Source organism: Schistocerca americana, chromosome 2 (genome assembly GCF_021461395.2).
Source record: "Schistocerca americana isolate TAMUIC-IGC-003095 chromosome 2, iqSchAmer2.1, whole genome shotgun sequence".
NCBI classification, from domain to species: Eukaryota; Metazoa; Arthropoda; class Insecta; order Orthoptera; family Acrididae; genus Schistocerca; species Schistocerca americana.
In genome coordinates this window covers 524776778-524796059 of record NC_060120.1, presented here as the reverse complement: position 1 = coordinate 524796059, position 19282 = coordinate 524776778, and the positions used below count along the sequence as shown (strand labels likewise).

At 41.4% G+C, this 19282-nt stretch overlaps 1 protein-coding gene across 1 annotated transcript in view; it reads left to right on the top strand.

Annotated features, from left to right (window-relative positions):
- Positions 1 to 2968: 2968 nt before the first annotated feature.
- The window catches only part of LOC124595394, a 43958-nt gene continuing 27644 nt past the window's right edge, over positions 2969 to 19282 (top strand). Inside the window, exons 1-2 of the mRNA XM_047134118.1 lie at positions 2969 to 3127; positions 13080 to 13186. Coding sequence (XP_046990074.1) covers positions 3028 to 3127; positions 13080 to 13186 — 207 coding nt within the window. The 5' untranslated portion in view covers positions 2969 to 3027. The remainder of the gene's footprint in view (positions 3128 to 13079; positions 13187 to 19282) is intronic.

Here is a 19282-nt window from a genome sequence, read left to right as displayed (position 1 = left end):
AGCGAAACAACAACCAAAATAAATGAGGTCGGTTCCAACCTCAGTTAAATCGATGTCTGTTGCCAGGAAAGATTCATCACCATGTTGCCCCGCCCCATGCTGTGTAGTGTGTTTGGATTCCCCTCTCAGTTGTTTTGTCCACGAGGTGGTCGAATTGTTGCAGCTTCTGCCTCTCTTTCTCGTCCACGGCGGCCTTCCTGTGATCATCCAGGTTGTAACGAAGCATTAAAACTTTGGAGCAGTCCCAGTACACTGATACGCCAAAACGCTATCGCCACTGCCCAACGCGAGGATGGATGTCGCCTATTGGCGTTGCGGGAACGTGACACGGTAAGGAAAGTATAGAAGTGGATCAAAGGCGGATGGGGAATCATTCTAGAGACGAAACGGGCCGAAAATGGGGAAATATACTAACATGAGCAACATTGTCAAACATGATATTATTACCAAGAGCCTGTGAACGAGTATCTCGAAAAAGGCGTAGCTGGTCGAACGTTCACGTGCTGCTGTATTGAGCATCTATGGAAAGTGCTAGAATGACAGTGAAAGTACCACTGGACGATAAGTGGCTGGACATCTACGGCTCTCCACAGAACCTGGGATTCGGAGGCCGAAATAACGCACTGCTGGTGCACGCACAAGTGTTTTGTAGCACATCATTCCTGTCACGTTTTTGATCATAGGACTCCACAGCAGACGACTCCTACTTGTTGACGTAACGACATCGTCAATTACGAAGCAGTGGCCACGGGATAGTCGAGACTGCAAGTTGGATCAATGGAAACGCGTGGCCTCGTCGTATGAATAACGTTTTTGCTACACCAGGTCGGTGGCCGACTCCACAAACGCCGTCAAACTCGCGAATGGCGCTTCGAAACGTGCAGCGCGCTACGGGAGCAGGCTGGTGGGAACAGTATTATGCTATGGGAGATATTCTTCTGCCTTTGCATGGGGCCTGTAATAGTGATCAAAGACAGCTGAGGTTCACCTGCATCGCTTCATGCTTTACGTCTTCCCCAACGGTGATGTCATCTTTGAGCAAGACAATTGTTCAGAACAGTAGCACAGTGTTTTGAGGAACATGACAGTTAACTCACACTGTCATCTAGGCCGCAAAGATCGACTGATGGAACCCATCTGGGTCGCTACCACTCGCTAACGCCGCACCCTCAAGCAGCAGCCCTTTGTTTGCGGAAATCAAATGAATTGCGCTAGAAATCTGGTGCCAAATATTTCAGCCGTCTTTATTCCATAGAAATAACACATACATGAAATGAAATGGTACACAGGTGGTCATAGGGTTTTGGCTCGACAGTGTAGACTCATTAGGTTCCCTGAAAACAGACACCACTAGCTACGCAATTCGTTTGATACCCATCGCCTGCAGAAAGTTATTTACGAGGAGACCATGATGTTCCCACGCAGTATCCTTTTGAAAGATGAAGCATCACCGGAATCTTGTGTGTCGAGTTGGACGGCAAGCTGAAGGCTACTGTGTAGCGCTAATATTACCGTCGGTACCCGTCAGAAGTATCACCTATCCCTTCATCGTACCAGCCCAAATCATAACTGCCACCGCACCCCCACCCCAAGCCAAGCCCGTGGGACTGCATGGATAAGACCCGGTCACCTCCACACTCCTCTACGAAGATTGCGAGGCTCGATACAAGTTCTATAATACCCAGTGAAAGTAATCTGACACTGTAAACCAAGTTCCGTTCGAAGTGTTCCCTTTCTCAGTTTCTTTACACACCAGGATCCTGATGAATGTGTAGTGTTGTTCTTATGGACGCGAAGCAACCAAACTGATGGTGTGCAGCTGGTTGAGTACTCTCTGGGTCGACGTAGTCCTCATATTTGACATCATAATGAATGAGAGTTAATGGAGACTTGTGCCAAATCCAAGTAAAGGAGGGTCATAGCCCTCCATTTCTAGAAGAAAGAGGGACACAGGATCTTACTGACACAGGAACTTACACATCCTATTAGATAGGATCAAAAGTTCCCCACACCTACTTCCCTAAGTAACTAGGTCACGAACCGATGAAACGAGATTGGCTCAATAGTAAGTCTAGTACACCACATCGTCGGAAACAAGTGGGGACAAAATTCAGATACACTACGCAGTGATGCAGCCTGTCTTGTGTCCTCAGCTACTGAACATGGTGTCGCTGCATGGTAGAACAGCCCACATACAAATAACACAGAATGATGGCCTGAGGAGCATTAATAGCACTAACATGTCAACTCCCACTCAATGGTTCTCTCTTCTGTCCAGTATTGCTCCTACTAGACAAAGGCGCCAAGAGAATCAAAGGCACCGCGGAGAGTTCCAGAATCCATTAACTGAAGAAATTTGCGGGGTGTGATCTTTCGCTTCACGAATACTCAAGACCCTACCATATCTGAAAGGCACAAGGGAGACATCCTCAACAAGTGAGCTTGTATGGAAAGTGTTGCTTGTGAGTGTGGTGCCAGCAACATACAGTGATAAATATGGCGGAGAGCTGCGCATTGTAGCCTGAGAGACTTGCCCAAATTGTCACCGAGTGCAACGATCTGATTCTCAGATTTAGACATTACCCTGGGAATATATTGCGTATGAATATCTGTATGTTGTGTAAAGAGACAGGGCTATAATGATACTCCTGTACTAGACCATGTTCTAGTCCTGTCAGAAGTTTGGATGTGTGCACAGGCGTTTTTGATTTCAGCAGAGGCTGCTCCGTTTACAAAAATGTGTCAACAGACTAGCATACCCTTCATAATTTACACCGGAATAACTCAGACCAATACCTTGCTTAATCCTTAATGCCCTGGAACTCTTTCAGTGCAAACAATAAACACTGTGGAAGGGGCAGTTGAGTTTAGCTTTCTCTATTTTGTTCCAGAAAATACAGTCCTGTTTCATAATATCATTTATTATGTCAGCTGATTCCATTTTCTTTTGAAAGGTTGAACGACGTGGAATGGAACTTGGGAACGCTGCCAAATGATCATCTGAGGGACAGTATTCTTTCCCCTTTAATGCACACTGTTCGGCGCATCACAAGAGCCATAATCGTCAGGAGATGGTGCTATTACCGACGACAAATTAAGTTTTCTGTCCGACACTTGAACAAAACTGGTGAGTATCTTTTAGGTAAGTTTTATGTTGTTAAATACCGCGCAATGTTCTCAGTAAGGCACGCCATCAAGAAAACCTCTCCTGAGATAATGTATACATACATGACATTACTGTGTCGGCGCACACAACAGTGTCAAAATTCATAGAAAACTACTGTCGTAGAAGTAAGTAATAAGCGAATCGGACGAAAGCATTTATTATGCTTACTAATGAACACGAACTCTGACAACAATTTTCAGCTGATGTCAGATAAGCACGTCAGACAAAGAGTTAGTCGCCCGCGGGCAAGATGACGCTACTACTGCACAGTTCACTGCCTGTAGCCTAGATAACTGAGTTCGGGGAGGAAGAGAGTGTCCACAAGTTTCTCCAGGTGTGCCACACCCAGTAGCCACTCATCAGATCCCGCACAGACACCAAATTGCGAGGATGTTGGCTGTTGTGCTTCACGCTCCAGACCGTCACATTTCCTGTGAGACTATAACCGTGTGATTAAGCGAACCATTGGATGCGTTATAGGACGTCTGAGTAGTCGTCAAGCTAGGGACTGTCGTCTGGAAAGACAGGAATGTCCACCGCACGCTCTGAATGAAGATGGAGAACAAGAATGGGCTACGAAATTGCTACACTATGCGATGCCGTCTAGGCTGCATGTTTTCAAAACTTCAACGCACAGCTCCAGAAGGCGTTCTTTCGAAATTTCTGGAGATTTGAGGCCATCTGGTGCCCTGAGTAGCCCATCTGGAGGTTTATTGAGACCTACCTTTTAAACACACGCTACGGAGAGTACATGGATCCACTACCAATGCAAACCCCAATAGATCAGAAAACATGAATTGCAAGAAAGTAAGAATAGACCCTGCGCCACTACGCAATGGTAAACGTGGATTCCAAACCACATTGAATTTCGAAAATTTTGATTCTCTTGTTTATTTATTTATTTATTTCACATGGTCAAATTAGGGCATTTATGTTCTCTCTTACATCTAAGCAGACATCCTTAGGGATTGAACATTACAACATGTATAGTACATCAACAGTATATAGTTATAATAATAATAACAATACTCGTAATAGAAGTAATAGTAATTATAGTAATAATAGCAATAATAATAATAACAGGTACAGGAATGAATATATGAAGCTTAAGAAATGTTCTGTAATATCATTTTTAGTCAAAATACACGTACTACCAAAATGTTAACCCCATGTTTTTTTAATTCATGCGGATGTCAAACATCCCAAAACATCGATTTCGGAGAAATTACTTATCTAACGATTTGCAAAATCAGGATTCGTTACTTTCTAGTATTTCTACGCCATTCTAGTAACATATTACTCCATTATAATAATATCAAAATTTTATGTACGCAGCTGCATTAAGTTATGGCTGCCAGCAGAACAAGAACGATACCGCACTGGGCTTAGCCTTTGAGCTGAGAGGAACGAAGGGCGAGTCTATCTTTCTCATTGTCACTCTTTGTTTTAACTTGGAACTGTCGCTAAGTATCGAAAGCTTCCCCATGGGCCGTGTGATTAGAAGAGGCCCGAGATATGGGAAAATTCAACACTGATTGCATCATGACCACACAGAGACTCCGAAATCAGATATTTGATTGTAAGGTGTATCCAGTGCTATTTTACTGTGGTCCTGTCGGTCACAAAATGGAAACCACGGCTTAGACATTGTCGTAGCATTGTACTAACTTTCCAATACCCTTGTCATAGAAGGCAGCTGCCTGTTCTTCTCGACAATTCTCTGCGTCGGTCTGCAGCTCGTTATGTGTGCAAAAATGTTATCTTCATATCCCTCCTCACTGCCTCTGCAGTGTACGGCCGAGAACTGTCATGAAGAAGGAATTGTATGACAGTTACGTTATGTGAGCTGCAGGATACCAGGCGAAATCTCTCAGCATGCTCTCACACATGGGGAGAGATCATTCTCTAGGCATCTTTACGTACAGAGATGAAAGGACATACAAGATATGATCGAAGGGCATACCAGAAACACTGCTCAACACGTCTGTGCAAACTTTCTTGGATTTTCACTGTGGTTTCCATTTCACCACCGATCGGACCTCAATGAACGAATAGTCCTCGTAAAATCGAATTACAACTTAGTTATGATGAATAGTGGACTGAAGCTTAAGAGAATGGTCCACAAGAACCAATGTGGATGAAGTGAGATACTGAAGTGCTGGGCATATGATGTGGTGTGCTGTAATTTATCCAAGGCTGTAGATATTACGTTAATGAATTGCACAATAGGCAATTCATTTGAAGAGAACAGACATCAGTAAAAAGGGCAGTCAGAGAAATTACACAGACAAATGTAGATATAAGGTAGGTAACAGCGAAGAGGTCTTGAGTAACATAAAAAGGACTTCAACTGATTGACAAAATAAGAAAGTATACAAATATTCAAGAAAATGGAGGAATACAACAATGTAATCCCTTAGGAACGAAATAAATAGGAAGTACAAGGAACACAAAGAGAAATGGTTGCTGGAAATATGTGAAGAATTATAATAAGATGTGTTCGTCGGGAGGACTGATTCATTGTAACGAAAAGTCAATGGAACATTTGGTTAAATTTAAAGCAAGGGCATCAACTTTGAGGCTGCAAAGTTAATTCCACTGATCAACAGATAAAAGAATGGATAGGTGTGTACAATACACTGAAGGCATCCTCGAGGGGAAAGGCTTGTCTGTTGACGTCACTGAAAAGAAACTGGAGCTGCAGTGGAAAACATAGGTGATCCAAGTAGTTAGAGCTTAAAACAACGTTGGAAGACCTGCGGTCAGATAAGGTGGACGGGATAGATAAAAATTTTCTGAAATCATTAGTCGAAGTGGCAGCCAGACAATGATTGAAGTTGAGTGTAGAATCTACGTTGTATGAGTTTGGAGATACACCTCACACTTTCTGAAAAATATAATCGCATTACCATGAAGGTAGCAAGGGCAGTTGTGCGAACTGTCGCACAATCAGCGTAACAGCTCATGTATCCAAGTTCCTGGCAATCGAAAAGAAGATTGAGAATATGTGAGAATATGTAAATATGTAAATGAATTACAGAGGCGGTTCTGAGGTTGCGGTTCGTGATGGAAGCAATACTTCAGAAAAACAAGAATAAGACTGGAAGAGCAAGAAAAAAATGCTGTTCTTTCTTCTTGTCGGCGTTTTCCCTATGTTCCATTCTTCACCGATTCTGCGGAAAACCGCCTTATGTCTTCTTTGATCAGTCCACCTATTTTTCAGATTGCTTCCACAGCACTACATCTCGAACGCCTCGAGTTTCTTCTTTTCACTTTCATACAATCCTGTGTCCCAAATTTTGCCCTCAAATTAGAGCTAATGTTTGATAATAGTGGATTTGTTTTGGGTTTTGGGCGAGAATGCCACTTCGCCTGCCTGTTCTAGTCTGGTTTTTATGTCTTCCTCAATATTTCCGTTATGAGTTTTATGCTTTCAGGGTAGCAGAATTCCTTTACTTCATTCACTACCTCGCCCAAAATTTTTATGTTAAGTTTATCAGATGTGTCAATTCTGGCACTTTTATTTTGACCGATTTATTAATTGAAGGGGTTGTAGAGTTTTCTCCTTTTCTTATCTTCAGTTTCCTATCGGATCATCCTGTGTGTTCATTAGACTGTTCATTCCAGTCAACAAGTTCTACAGATATTCTTGGCTTTCAATCAGGATAGCAATATCTTCAGTCAATCTTATTCTTCGATGTACTGTGTGAAAGATTACATTCTCCTGTTACTCCCTTTCTAATGTGAAAACTTGGTTGTTGGTCTACGATTCCCATTTTTTTTTCTTCTTGTTACTTGGAAAAATGAAATATTACCGACTTTTCCTGTAGCTTACACCTACGATCCTGAGATTTTCTAACATCTTGCAGTATTTTAAACTGTCATTTGATTTTCCTACGTTGGCAAATCCTCTGAACCTGACTTGATCTCTCGTAAGTCTTGCTTTAATAATCGATCACAGCCTCTGTCTCTATGGTACCTTTATCTTTCCTAAAACGTAACTGATCGTGTTCTAGAACTTCCTCAGTTTTCTTTTCCCTCTTTTGTAAATTAAACCTGTCGGCAACTAGGATGCATGAACTGCTAAGCTGATTGTGATAAAAGTCCTAGCACTTATTTGCCCCTGCTATCTTAAGGACTGAGTGGATGATATTTTCCCATATTATTTCAGTTGTCTTTACACTTTGTCTTCCCTGTACTTCTTATTTATTTCATTCCTAAGCCACTTGTGCTGAATTCTTCTTCTTTATTTGGTCGATTGAAGTATTTTTTCTGTTATCCAAGCTGTCCTCGCTGCTGCCATCCGTATACCTATTTTGTCTGTCCAGTGATGTTATTCCCTTTTTTAGAGATGTCCATTGCTCTTAAACTGAATTCATTACCGAAATACCCTATGCCCGTAACGTCGAGATGTATTCTTGACCTATTGTTGTTGTGGTTGGTTTGTTGTCGATTCTGATGAGAATAATCCTATCACCGAGCTGTTCACAGAAGCCTGCCGGTGTGGCTGAGCGGTTCTAGGCGCTTCAGTGTGGAACCACGCGACCACTACGGTCGCAGGTTCGAATCCTGCCTCGGGCATGGATGTGTGTGATGTCCCTAGGTTAGTTAGGTTTAAGTAGTTCTAAGTTCTAGGGGACTGATGACCTCAGATGTGAAGTCCCGTAGTAGTCAGAGCACCCTTTGTTCACAGAAACATATTCTCTGCTCCTCCTTCCCATTGATGACGACCCCTACATACATCTCTTCTTTTTCAGCTTGATATTAGCCCATATTCTGCTGACGAGAAATCCTTTTCTTTCCATTTCATTTCACTGACCCTCAGTAGTTATAGTTTGAGCCTTGGTATTTACGTCTTGAGATATTCTACCTGACCTACCACGTTCTGATTTCCGTCACTCCACGCTTCGACTGCTTTTGGTTTACGCAGTTTTCGTGTTGCGGTCACCTCTCACTCTGCAGTGCCCACCTGCAAATACCAGAGGAAGACAAATCCGGAATCTTCTGCCAATGGAGACATTCATGAAACATTTTCAATCACAGGACACATATTCTGTGGATTACATTACCTGTCTTTAATGCCATGGTTTCTACTGCCTTCAGCATACTCATGCCATTGATTCTTGTTGAGTCTTCTGACCTTTACGGGTAGTTTCGTTAACAAGGCAGATGACAGATCGAGGCTCACCGCTTGTACTTGAAAGTTTTCAGCCACTTCTGTCTTAGATAGCTTTAGTTTCATGAGGAACAATATCGAGCGCATCCGGCTGATTATAGCATATACGAAGATTCTTACGTGTTCTCTTGCTCTCCCAGTTGAGGTCATTAGGAAGAGAGGCTAGAGACAGAGTTACACGGCATTTCCATGAGGTCTCCTAAAAGCGTAAACTCTTTCCCTGTTTGTTATTTTTTAACTACGAAGGTGACAGTTTTCTAGTCGTCTCTTACATCTAACTGCAGGTACTGAAGGATGTTCATAAAAAAAATATTGTATATAGGTTTCAATCCAACAAACAGTATGAAAAATACACGTTTCGATCAAAACGTATTCGGTATATGTACTAATAAAAGGCATGGCAGCAATGCGGAGAGAATTGAATCGAGATCGAAGACCATCTTTATGACACTGTTAGGACACACAGTTGCTGTAATGCCACGTGTTAAAAAAATTAAAATAAGTAAAAAAAAAAAAAAACGACGCACCACGAATGAATTCTCCGAATGGTACGGAAATCGGTAGAGCTTATGTACACGTTCAGATAAACAAATGATTACAATTTCATAAAAACTGGATGATTAATTCAAGATAAAGAGCTTTACAAATTGTGTGAAAGGCGTTAGTCCACCTCTGGCCCTCATGCAAGCAGTTATTTGGCTCCGCATTGACTGATAGAGTTGTTGGATGTGCTCGCGACGGATTTCACACCAAATTCTGCCCAACTGGCGCGTTACATCGTCAAACTTCCGAGGTGTTTGAAGGTGCCTGCACATTATGCTCTAAGCGTTCTCAATTAGAGAGAGAGGTCCAGAGAACTTGCTGGCCAAGGCAGCGTTTGACAAGGACGAAGACAAGCAGTAGAATTTCTCGCTGTGTGCGTGCGAGCACTATCTTTCTGAACTGTAAGGCATGTGGCTTGCCATGATGCGCAGCACAACGGGGCGCCGACATAGAGCCGTGCTATAAGGATGCCACGAAGGACAACCAAATGGGTCCTCCTACGAAATGAAGTGGCACCGCAGGAAATCACTACTGACTGTGGGCCGTATGGCGGCCGACAGTCTGCTTGGTACCCAGATACATCCTTGCTGGTCATAAGGTCTCAGCTGGAAACGGGACTCACCACTGAAGTCAGTTCTACTCCAGTGAATGAGATTCCAGGTCTAATATGCCCGACACCACTGCAAGTGGGCTTGTCGGTGAACTGTCAGTGTTAGTCGGCCTAACGGGTGCCGTGAGCTCAGGCCCATTTCTGTGAGCCGCCTATTTAGTGCTTAGATGTGGTCACTGAAGCGCGAGAAGCGCGTAGGATCGATGATAACGACGAATCCGGGGCTCTGAGTGCTTCTGACGATTGCTCGGTCCTCACATTCTGTCGCCTCCCTAAGTCGACGCATCCTTCTGGAAGCTGTATTCTGCCATGGTTCACCCCGTCCTGCCTGTACAGAAATAAATTCTTAAAAAACTTTATGCCCTCGTATCGTCATGTCCGCTGTTTACTATTCTTACCATCTGGGCGGTGAAACAGCGCTGCAGTGACACACATTCATCCGCCGGCCGCCAAAGTTACAATTTCGCATCTTCCGTCGATATAAATAAGAATTTATAACCTCGTGGTCCGTCTTGATATTCTTTTTGTTTGAATGTATTATGGGTACTACATGGTTCAACATTCATTTCGTATGGACTAAGAATATATAACCTCGTGGTCCGGCTTGATATTTTTTTTTTTTTTGAATGTATTATGGGTACTACATGGTTCAACATTCATTTCGTATGGACTATGAAAATAAGAAATGCTTTTTGAGTATCGTCTTGAAGGATTAGTTGCGATTTTGAAACACATGCTGTGTCTGTTGATGAGCACTCATTTATTTATTTCATTAACAGCACAGAGTACCCTCCACCTCGAAATCTAAGGTCGATCGAGGGCTGCTAAATCTAATAGCAAAGAGCTCATATTTTTACAGTGTTATTGGTACGCATTTGTTAAAGCTATTTTAAATAACATAAATAACAAAGTACATAAAAAATTTTCTACTTTTGCAGAGAATTTAATGCTTTAGGACTGCCAAAGTCGTTTCTGCCTAGTTGAAGAAAATATAATTTATATAATGCAAAAGTCGAAAAAATGTCATACAATGAGTTTGTTAAAAATAAGGTACAACACGTAGGGAGAAGTGATATGCTACATTTGGATGTGTTAATATAGGCTAAGTAGCTTGTTGGTTGATCACATCAGAGATGCCGTTGTTGTGGGTTTTTTGTGTTCGTGTGTGTAGATACATGGGGAGTTGCACGTTGGGACACTGTATTATATTCAGTAGACTTTTGTATAATTGTTGGTAATTGTGGTATATTATTTGTGATACCTTACATACATACACACCTGGTGGTATACAGATTATATACTGATCTAGCATTTGATACATGGGGTACATGAATTTTAGTTTTACATGAAGAATAAACGTCTGGTTGTAAATTTAGTAGTAGAAATAGAATGTAGTTCAGTGTCTCTTGAGTGCAGTAATCCTTAAATAACTTAACCCATTAGATTTTTGGTTTTATACATGGTTTATACAGAAAATACATCTGATGTATAAAAAACATTGGTTGTAGCTTTACATAAAGAACAGAATATACTTCTGCCTACACATAACAAAACGTATAATACATTACTGCTTGTGTACAGTATACTATACACAACATGCAGTGCGTCGTTGGGAAGGAGGAGCCTCGGAACAAAAATTCTTTCGTGCCTTTTCCTCCCAAACGACGTTTGCCTTTTTACTAAAGTCCTTTTATGTGGTGTCACTCATTCTGTCAGTGCTTTGTTTGTTTTATGATTGTTACTACCTGTTGTGTTGTTCGTGGCTCTGTTATGACGTATAGAGTCGTGTGTTGTTGGTTTGGGTCCCTTACGTCTTGATCCCATTTTAATCATATTCAACCTTAGTGTGTTGCTTTATTCCTCAGTTTAGGAATCTATGGTCGTGCTTGCGTCCTCCGACGTGGTTTGTTGTGTTTTTGTGCTTGTGTAAGCCTCCTTACATATAGGTTTTGGCGCTTGTATTCTTCGTACAATGTGTTCGATACACTATCAGCTACGGGATTACATATTATTCTGGCGATGTCATTATCGTTCTATATAGGTCCCACATGTGCTACCGTGTTACATCAGTACGATGCGTTCTGGTGTCCCAGTTTCTCCACAAATGCATATTTCAGTGTTAGTTAGTTGCCGGTCAGGAAATGGACCATCCTCTGGCTTGGGTCGACGTGTTTTAGTTGCAACATTTCGCGTACGTTAGGGAAGAAAGAGTGAGCTTGGCGACCCTTGTCGAATGCCTTGCACTCTCTCTGTCATGTTTGAATCCGCCATTGTTTCATTTGTGTTTTCTTTGTGATGATGATTCCTGTAATCTCGGTGAATTTATCGAGCTTGCCGTTCTTAAGTCCCCATCACAATGCAGCGTGTCTCTAGTGATGTGGTGTTGAAGGCTCCACTCATCCTCTTGAGTACACTCCGTTGACCTCGTCTTGCAATTATCTTGTTAGTCTGTATGTTCAGTCTTGCACTTGCGGTGAAGCATGCAAAGCATGAGCATTGCTGACAGCGGCTTTTATGATGGTATACGTCTTCCTGCCCCAACTCCGACATGCTCTGTGGCTGACAAATCAGGGGACACGGCTTGCTATTCACGGATTCGTGCATTCCTCTAGATGTCTGTAAAGTATAAGTTCGTGTGGTATTCCGCTGAAATATGCCACTTGGTACCATGCACACAACGGGTATGACATCAGAGTTTACCATTTTGCTATATAGTGGCGAGTATACAGCCCCCTTCAGCAATTTAGAAATGAGTTCTGCTGACATATCAGTAGCTTCCCAAACGATGATACCATGTATTGGAGAGATATGTATGTCGAGTATCACCGCTTCCTGAGACTTTTCAGAAGGTCGTCTGAAGAAAAAGCAGCGCCAGGCTTACTACCACAAACAGAAAGTCATTCCCGTCGATGAATATCACACCATGTCCCAGTCGACACTGGGTCTGCTCGATCCAAGTCTCTGTTGTCAGTGGTAAAAGCTACATGGCAAATCCACATCTCAAACCAGGTTCCATGAATCGCTTCCTGTCGGTTGGTGGTCTTCTTGCCACACTCTTGTCCTCAGTCCATCATGTCGCCACATGCTCTGCCATCAATATACTGCAGCCAACTGTACTTGTGATATTTCGGTATGACGTTATCAAGTCCCTCACGCCAAAGATTCGACGTACCTCAGCGTCGGAAAGGCGTCAACAAACTACACATGCACATACTCTCGACAATATTTGTTGTGCTGTGCCCCTACTAGCATTAGAAACACACAACACCTGTATCATGTACCACGCGTACCACCAAATACCATCTGTAGTGATGTCATTTTGCTGGACTGAAAATACTGAGAATAAGCTCGCATAAGGATGATGCGATAAAAATAGCCCATAGACACAAAAAATACTGGAGTATGAGTTTCGTAAAGGTGTCTGCGTTGCAACTCTAAACACTTCCGACATGTATGTAGTTTCAAAAGTTCTACAGTTTTACAGTCTGTAAGCTGGTTAAGGCAGGAAGTGAAAGTTGTGCTTTAACAGAAAGTGGATGCGCTGGATTATTCACTGGTATGTCGCCTTTCTCCTCCTCCTGCAGGGTTCCTGGAACGCTACTCCAGCTACAGGCGAGAGTCCGCGCAGCTGCTCTCCCTCGGTGTGACGTATCTCTCACACCTGTTCATTCCCCTCGCTTTCGAACACATGGTAAGTGGCGTTCTTTTTTTTCCTCCTATTTTGAGCTGCGCTATATGTGCATGGGTTGAAAACCTGACACACACAGCTCTGTGTAAGTATTCAGTTCTCAGTATCTGTTTCCTGACTTACCTGGCTCACTTTGACATTACCTTACCTCTCCGACTGTAATGTTAACTCTGAAGGAGTTCTGACCCATCTCTCAGGCTGCAGTCCACGTGGGGCTGTCAGACAGAAAGTGAAAAGTCGAAATAGGTATGGGTAGGAAAGAAAGTCTTCTGCATCTTTTTTTTATTTCTTACTTTCTTCGAATCTCCTATGTAAACTGATGGGGAAATACATCCCAACACCAAGAAGTAATTAATACAGACTAGTGAAATTATTGGAATACATTTATCTATGTAACATATTTAAGTGATGAACAGGTTAAGGTATACTCGAAGAAAGCCATTGCAAGTTGAAATGCAGGTACATTAATAACCAGTGTAACCGATAGGATGTTGAATGCAAATACACAAACATGCATGCATTGTGCTGTACAGGTGTCAGATTTTAGTTGTGCAGCGGAGTACCATGCCTGTTGTACTTGGTCGGTTTACACGGGATCTGGTAACACTATTTGTGAATAACGCTGGAGTTATTGTCCAATGATGACACATATGTGCTCGGGTGGGGACAGATCTGCTGATCGAGCAGGCCAATGCCACATGTCGATACTCCATAGAGAATGTTGGGTTAAACTAACGGCCATAGTCACACAAGGGGTGATCCCTGTGGTTATGGGACCAGGCAGACAGGTTTTTTAGGTTAAAGCCAATTTCCAGACAGACAACAATCAAGGAAAATAGAAGAAAAGAAACTTCATACACAGCAAGTAGGGATAAAGCTAAGGGTGGTATCAACTTACTTCACCAAAATATCAGGGGAATAAAAAATAAAGTAGATGAGCTGATAATGTGTTTAGATGATCTAAAAACTAAGAATGAGATTGATATACTTTGTCTGTCTGAGCATCACGTAACTGTAGGGACGGAAAATGTCAGTATAAATGGGTATAATTTGGCATCTTTCACTTGTAGATCTAGTATGGATAAAGGTGGAGTTGCCATTTCTATAAAACAAGGGTATAAATACAGAACTGTTGAAGTAAGCTAATTTTGTGTTGATCAGCACTTTGAGGTTTGTGCTTGTGAACTTCAGCTAGATAATGTTGTGTTGATATTAGCAACAGTGTACAGGTCTCCACTAGGAGATTGGGAGCTTTCATAAAAAAGTTTGATTCCCTATTATGCTGTCTGTCAGCCAAAAAGAAGTAGTGTGGTGATTTCAATGTTAACTTTCTACGCAATTCTGATAGGAAAAGTAAACTAGAAGTGTTATAACAACATATAACCTAGAAACAGTGATCAGTTTCCCTACACGTATAGCTCAGGACAGTAGTACTCTAATAGATAATGTGTTTGTACAGCAAGAGGATCTAGAACAAGCACACACTTTGCCTATGGTAAACGGATTATCTGACCATGATGCACAGCTGATTAACTTCCAAAACCTAACAGGCTGTACACTTCAGAAACCATTAAGTATAAGTGTGAGGGTGCTCAACCCGGTATCTATAGATCACTTTAGAGATAGTTTAGGAAATGTAAACTGGGAAGATGTATATAATGAGCCAAATGCTAAAGATAAATGCAGCATATTTCTTGATAAATTTGTATCCCTTTTTAACATGGTTTTCCAAAGAAAATTACTAACTGTAACACCACAAACTTTTCAAGGAAACCTTGGATTACTACAGGTATTAAAGTGTCTTCAAAAAAAAAACTGTGTGAGACAGCAAGAAATAGTAAAGATCCAGAAGTAGTTGTACACTATAAAAATTATTGTAACATACTGAGAAAAGTTATAAGGAAATCAAGAAATATGTATGTTAGAGAAGAAATTAGCAACTCCAGCAATAAAATCAAATCAGTACGGAATGTTGTTAGAAGGGAGACAGGAAAAGTAACCACCGGGATAGGTAGTATTACTGTTAAAGAGAATGAGACCATCTTAACCAACAGTACACAGGTAGCCAATGTATTTAACAATCACTTTTTAAGTGTAGGAGAAAAAATTGATGAAAATAGTTCAAAAGAAATTGCCAGGCAGTACATGGAAGAGTCAGTGTTGAAAAATTTTAGTCACATTAAGTTTCATGTAACAACCTCTTGTGAAATAACGAAAATTACTAAATCTTTGAAAAATAAATGTTCTGTTGGAGTAGATGATATCTCTAACAAGTTATTAAAACTATGTGGAACAATTACAGCTGATGTTTTGAGTCACATATGTAATGCATCACTGACTCAGGGCATTTTTCAAGACAGGTTAAAATATGCCATTGTCAAGCCTCTCTATAAAAAGAGGGAAACCCCAGATGTCAATATTTACTGGCCAGTATCCTTGCTTACAGCATTTTCCAAAATCTTTGAGAAAGTAATGTACTCAAGAGTGGTTAGCCATCTCAATAGTAATGAGATGCTTAGTAAATCACAGTTCAGATTTCAGAAGTACTGTTCCACTGAGACAGCAATATACAATTTCACTGTCCACATAGTAGAGTCTTTAAATAGTAAAATATCACCAGTAGGAATATTCTGTGACTTATCCAGAGCATTTGATTGTGCACACCATGACATTATGTTAGATAAATTACAATTCTATGGTGTCAATGGAACAGCATATGAGTGGTTTAAGTCATATCTACAGAATAAGAAGCAAAAGGTCTCTTTACATGCTTAAGTGATTCAAAGGAGTTTGCCACTTCATCTAACTTTGGTGAAATTACATGAGGTGTTCCACAAGGTTCGATCAGGTGTCCCCTCCTGTTCTTGATATATGTGAATGACCTCCCATCTTATGTGAAACAAGATGCTGATCTGACACTGTTTGCTGATGATACAAGCATAATTATTAATCCAGTAAAAGAAAGTCCGATAGAAAATTATACAAATGTCTTTGGAATAGTTATTGATTGGTTTTCTGGACTTGCTCTGAACTTTGAAAAAACACATTACATCCAATTTTCTGTTGCAAAAAGTATAATTCCTTCAAAGAACATAACACATCAAAAGAAGTCAGCTGCCAGAGTAGAGCATACTACGTTTTTGGGTGTACATGTAGATGAGAATTTTAATTGGAAAATTCATATTTTGGATCTGCTAAAGCGACTAGGTTCAACAACTTTTTCAATCAGAATAATTGCCAATTCTGAGGATGTAGAAATTAGTAAGCTAACATACTTTGCATACTTCCACTCTCTGATGTCATACGGAACTATATTCTGGGGCAACTCAACACTTAGGCAAAAGGTATTCACTGCTCAAAAGAAAGTAGTTAGAATAATGTGTGGGGTTCATAGTCGTACATCGTGTAGGCATCTGTTCAAAAGGTTAGGAATTCTTACAACTTCTTCACAGTACATTTACTCAGTAATGAAATTTTTTCTCAGCAACATGGACCAGTTTAAAATAAACAGCGACATTCTTGGTTACAATACCAGAAAAAAGAAAGACCTACACTATCCTTTACATAACCTATATTTGACACAGAAAGGGGTGAAATATGCGGCTATAAAACTTTTTGATAAATTAACAGATGAAATAAAATGTCTGACAGACAGCCGTAATAGTTTCAAAAACTAATTGAATGCATACCTCCTTGACAACTCCTTCTATACTATAGATGATTTCTTGAATATGAGTAAATAAATCTGGAGATATAATGTATGCATCTTGTGCAATTTAAAGGAATGGGATAGATAATAGAAATATTTAGGTATAACACTATAATGTAAACAAAGAAAAGAAAAAAAACTTGTTTCCTGTGCGAATTTCTTGTGCATTTGACACATTCCGCATCATAACGGTTTTCCGTGTTATTGATGAATGGAACACGTAACTAACTAACTATGTGAGGGAGCGTTATCGTGTTGAAAACACCCCTGGAATGCTGTTCATGAATGGCAGCACAACATGTCTAATCACGAGACTGACATACAAATGTTTCGTGAGGGTGTATGGGATAATGAGAGAGTGCTTCTGGTGTCATATGTAATGGCACCCTAGATCATAGCTGCAGGTGTAGTTTCGCTGTGCCTGGCATTCAGAAAGGTGGCTTCCAGGCCCTCAGGTAGCCTTTCTCTAACCAACAGACGGTCATCACTGACACAGAGGCAGAACTGTGCGCTTTCGTCACCACCGTTGCCAGCAATCACGTACAGTGGCTACATTCCAGCTCATTCTGCAGTAACCTGGTCCAAACTCAATGACGTGTTGATACTGACGTCTTATCCGTTTTAAAGGCCTTCTTGACTAAAGTCAACTCGCTACGTCCAACCTCAAAGGTAATTAATGCTCAAAACCGTTGTTGTTGCTGCTGTTCTTGTTGTTGTTTTGGTCTTTAGTCCAAGTACTGGTTTGGTGCAGCTCTCCACACTACTCTATTCTGTGCGAGCCTCCTCATCTCCCAGTAACTATTGAAACCTACGCATTTCTGATTCTCCTTACTATATGCCTCTCTTGGCCTCCCCTAAGATATTTATCCCCGACACATCCCTCTAATACTAAGTTGGTGATCCATTGACGTCTCAGAATGTGTCCTATCAACCGATCCCCTTCTTTGGCCAAGTTGTGCCACAAATTTCTCTCCTTCCGAATTCTGTTCAGTATCTCATCTTCAGTTACATGATCGACCCATCTAATATTCACCATTCTTCTGAGGCACAGATTTCGCAAGCTACGAGGGTTGTCCAGAAAGTAAGTTCCGATCGGTCGCGAAATGGAAACCACAACGAAAACCAGAAACGTTTTATTTACAACAGTTAGGTACACCTTCCACCTACTTCTCTACATATTCGCAGCTCCAACTTCGAGTATTGTCGTAGTGTTACATCAAATTTCAATATCCTCATCATAGAAAGCAGCCGCCCGTGCTTTAGGCCAATTATCTGCACTGGTCTGCGGCTCGTTGTCTGTGGAAAAATTTTGTCTTCATAGCCAGCGGTTCTTGTGAGCAGAGATGAGACTCAGGGGTAGCCAATTACGGACTGCATTGTGGGTGATCAAACACATCTCGTCGGAAACGCTGCAGGAGCGTCTTCATTGTGCCTGCAGTGTGCGGCCGAGAATTGGCATGAAGAAGAAACAGCTCGACAGTTGTGTTACGCGAGGTGGATGACATAGGCGAAATCTCTAACCAGGAACTCATACTTGGCGGGAGACGCTATTCCCTACGCATCTTTGCATGCTCACTGTTCACTCAGAACTGAAAAGAGCGACGCGACACAATCGACGGGCAGTACAGACACTGCCCAACACATCTATACAAAGCTTCACCAGATTTTCCCAGTGGTTTCCATTTCGCGACCGATCGGAACTTACTTTCTGGACAACCCTCGTATGTTTCTCTTTTTATCTGAAATGTTTATTGCTCATGTTTCTCTACTATATATGGCTACACTCTATACAAGTACCTTCAAAAAAGACACTTAAATCTATATTCGGTGTTAGCAAATTTCTCTTCTTCAGAGATGCTTTTCTTGCCATTGCCAGTCTATATTTTATATCCTCTCTACTTTAGCCATCATCAGTTATTTTGCTGCCAAAATAGCAGACCTGATCTACTACTTTAAGTGTCTCGTTTCCTAATCTCGTTCACTTCGCATCACCTGATTTAATTCTACTATATTCCATTACCTTTGTTTTGCTTTTGTTTATGTTCATGTTACCCCCACCTTCCAAGACAATTTCCATTACGTTCAACTGCTCTCTCAAATCCTTTGCTCTCTCCGACAGAATTACAGTGCCGTCGGCAAAACTCGAAATTTTTATTTCCTCTCCCTAATCTTCGATTCCTATTCCACATTTTTCTCTGATTTCCTTTACTGCTTGTTTAATGTACATATGGAATAACATTTGGGGTAGGCTTCAAACCTGCCTCACTCTCTTTTCAACCACTGAATCTCATTCCTACTCCTCGACTCTTACAACTGCCGTCTGGCTTCTGTACAAGCTGTAAATAGCCCTTCACTCGAAATATTTTACCCCCGGCTACTTTCAGAATTAC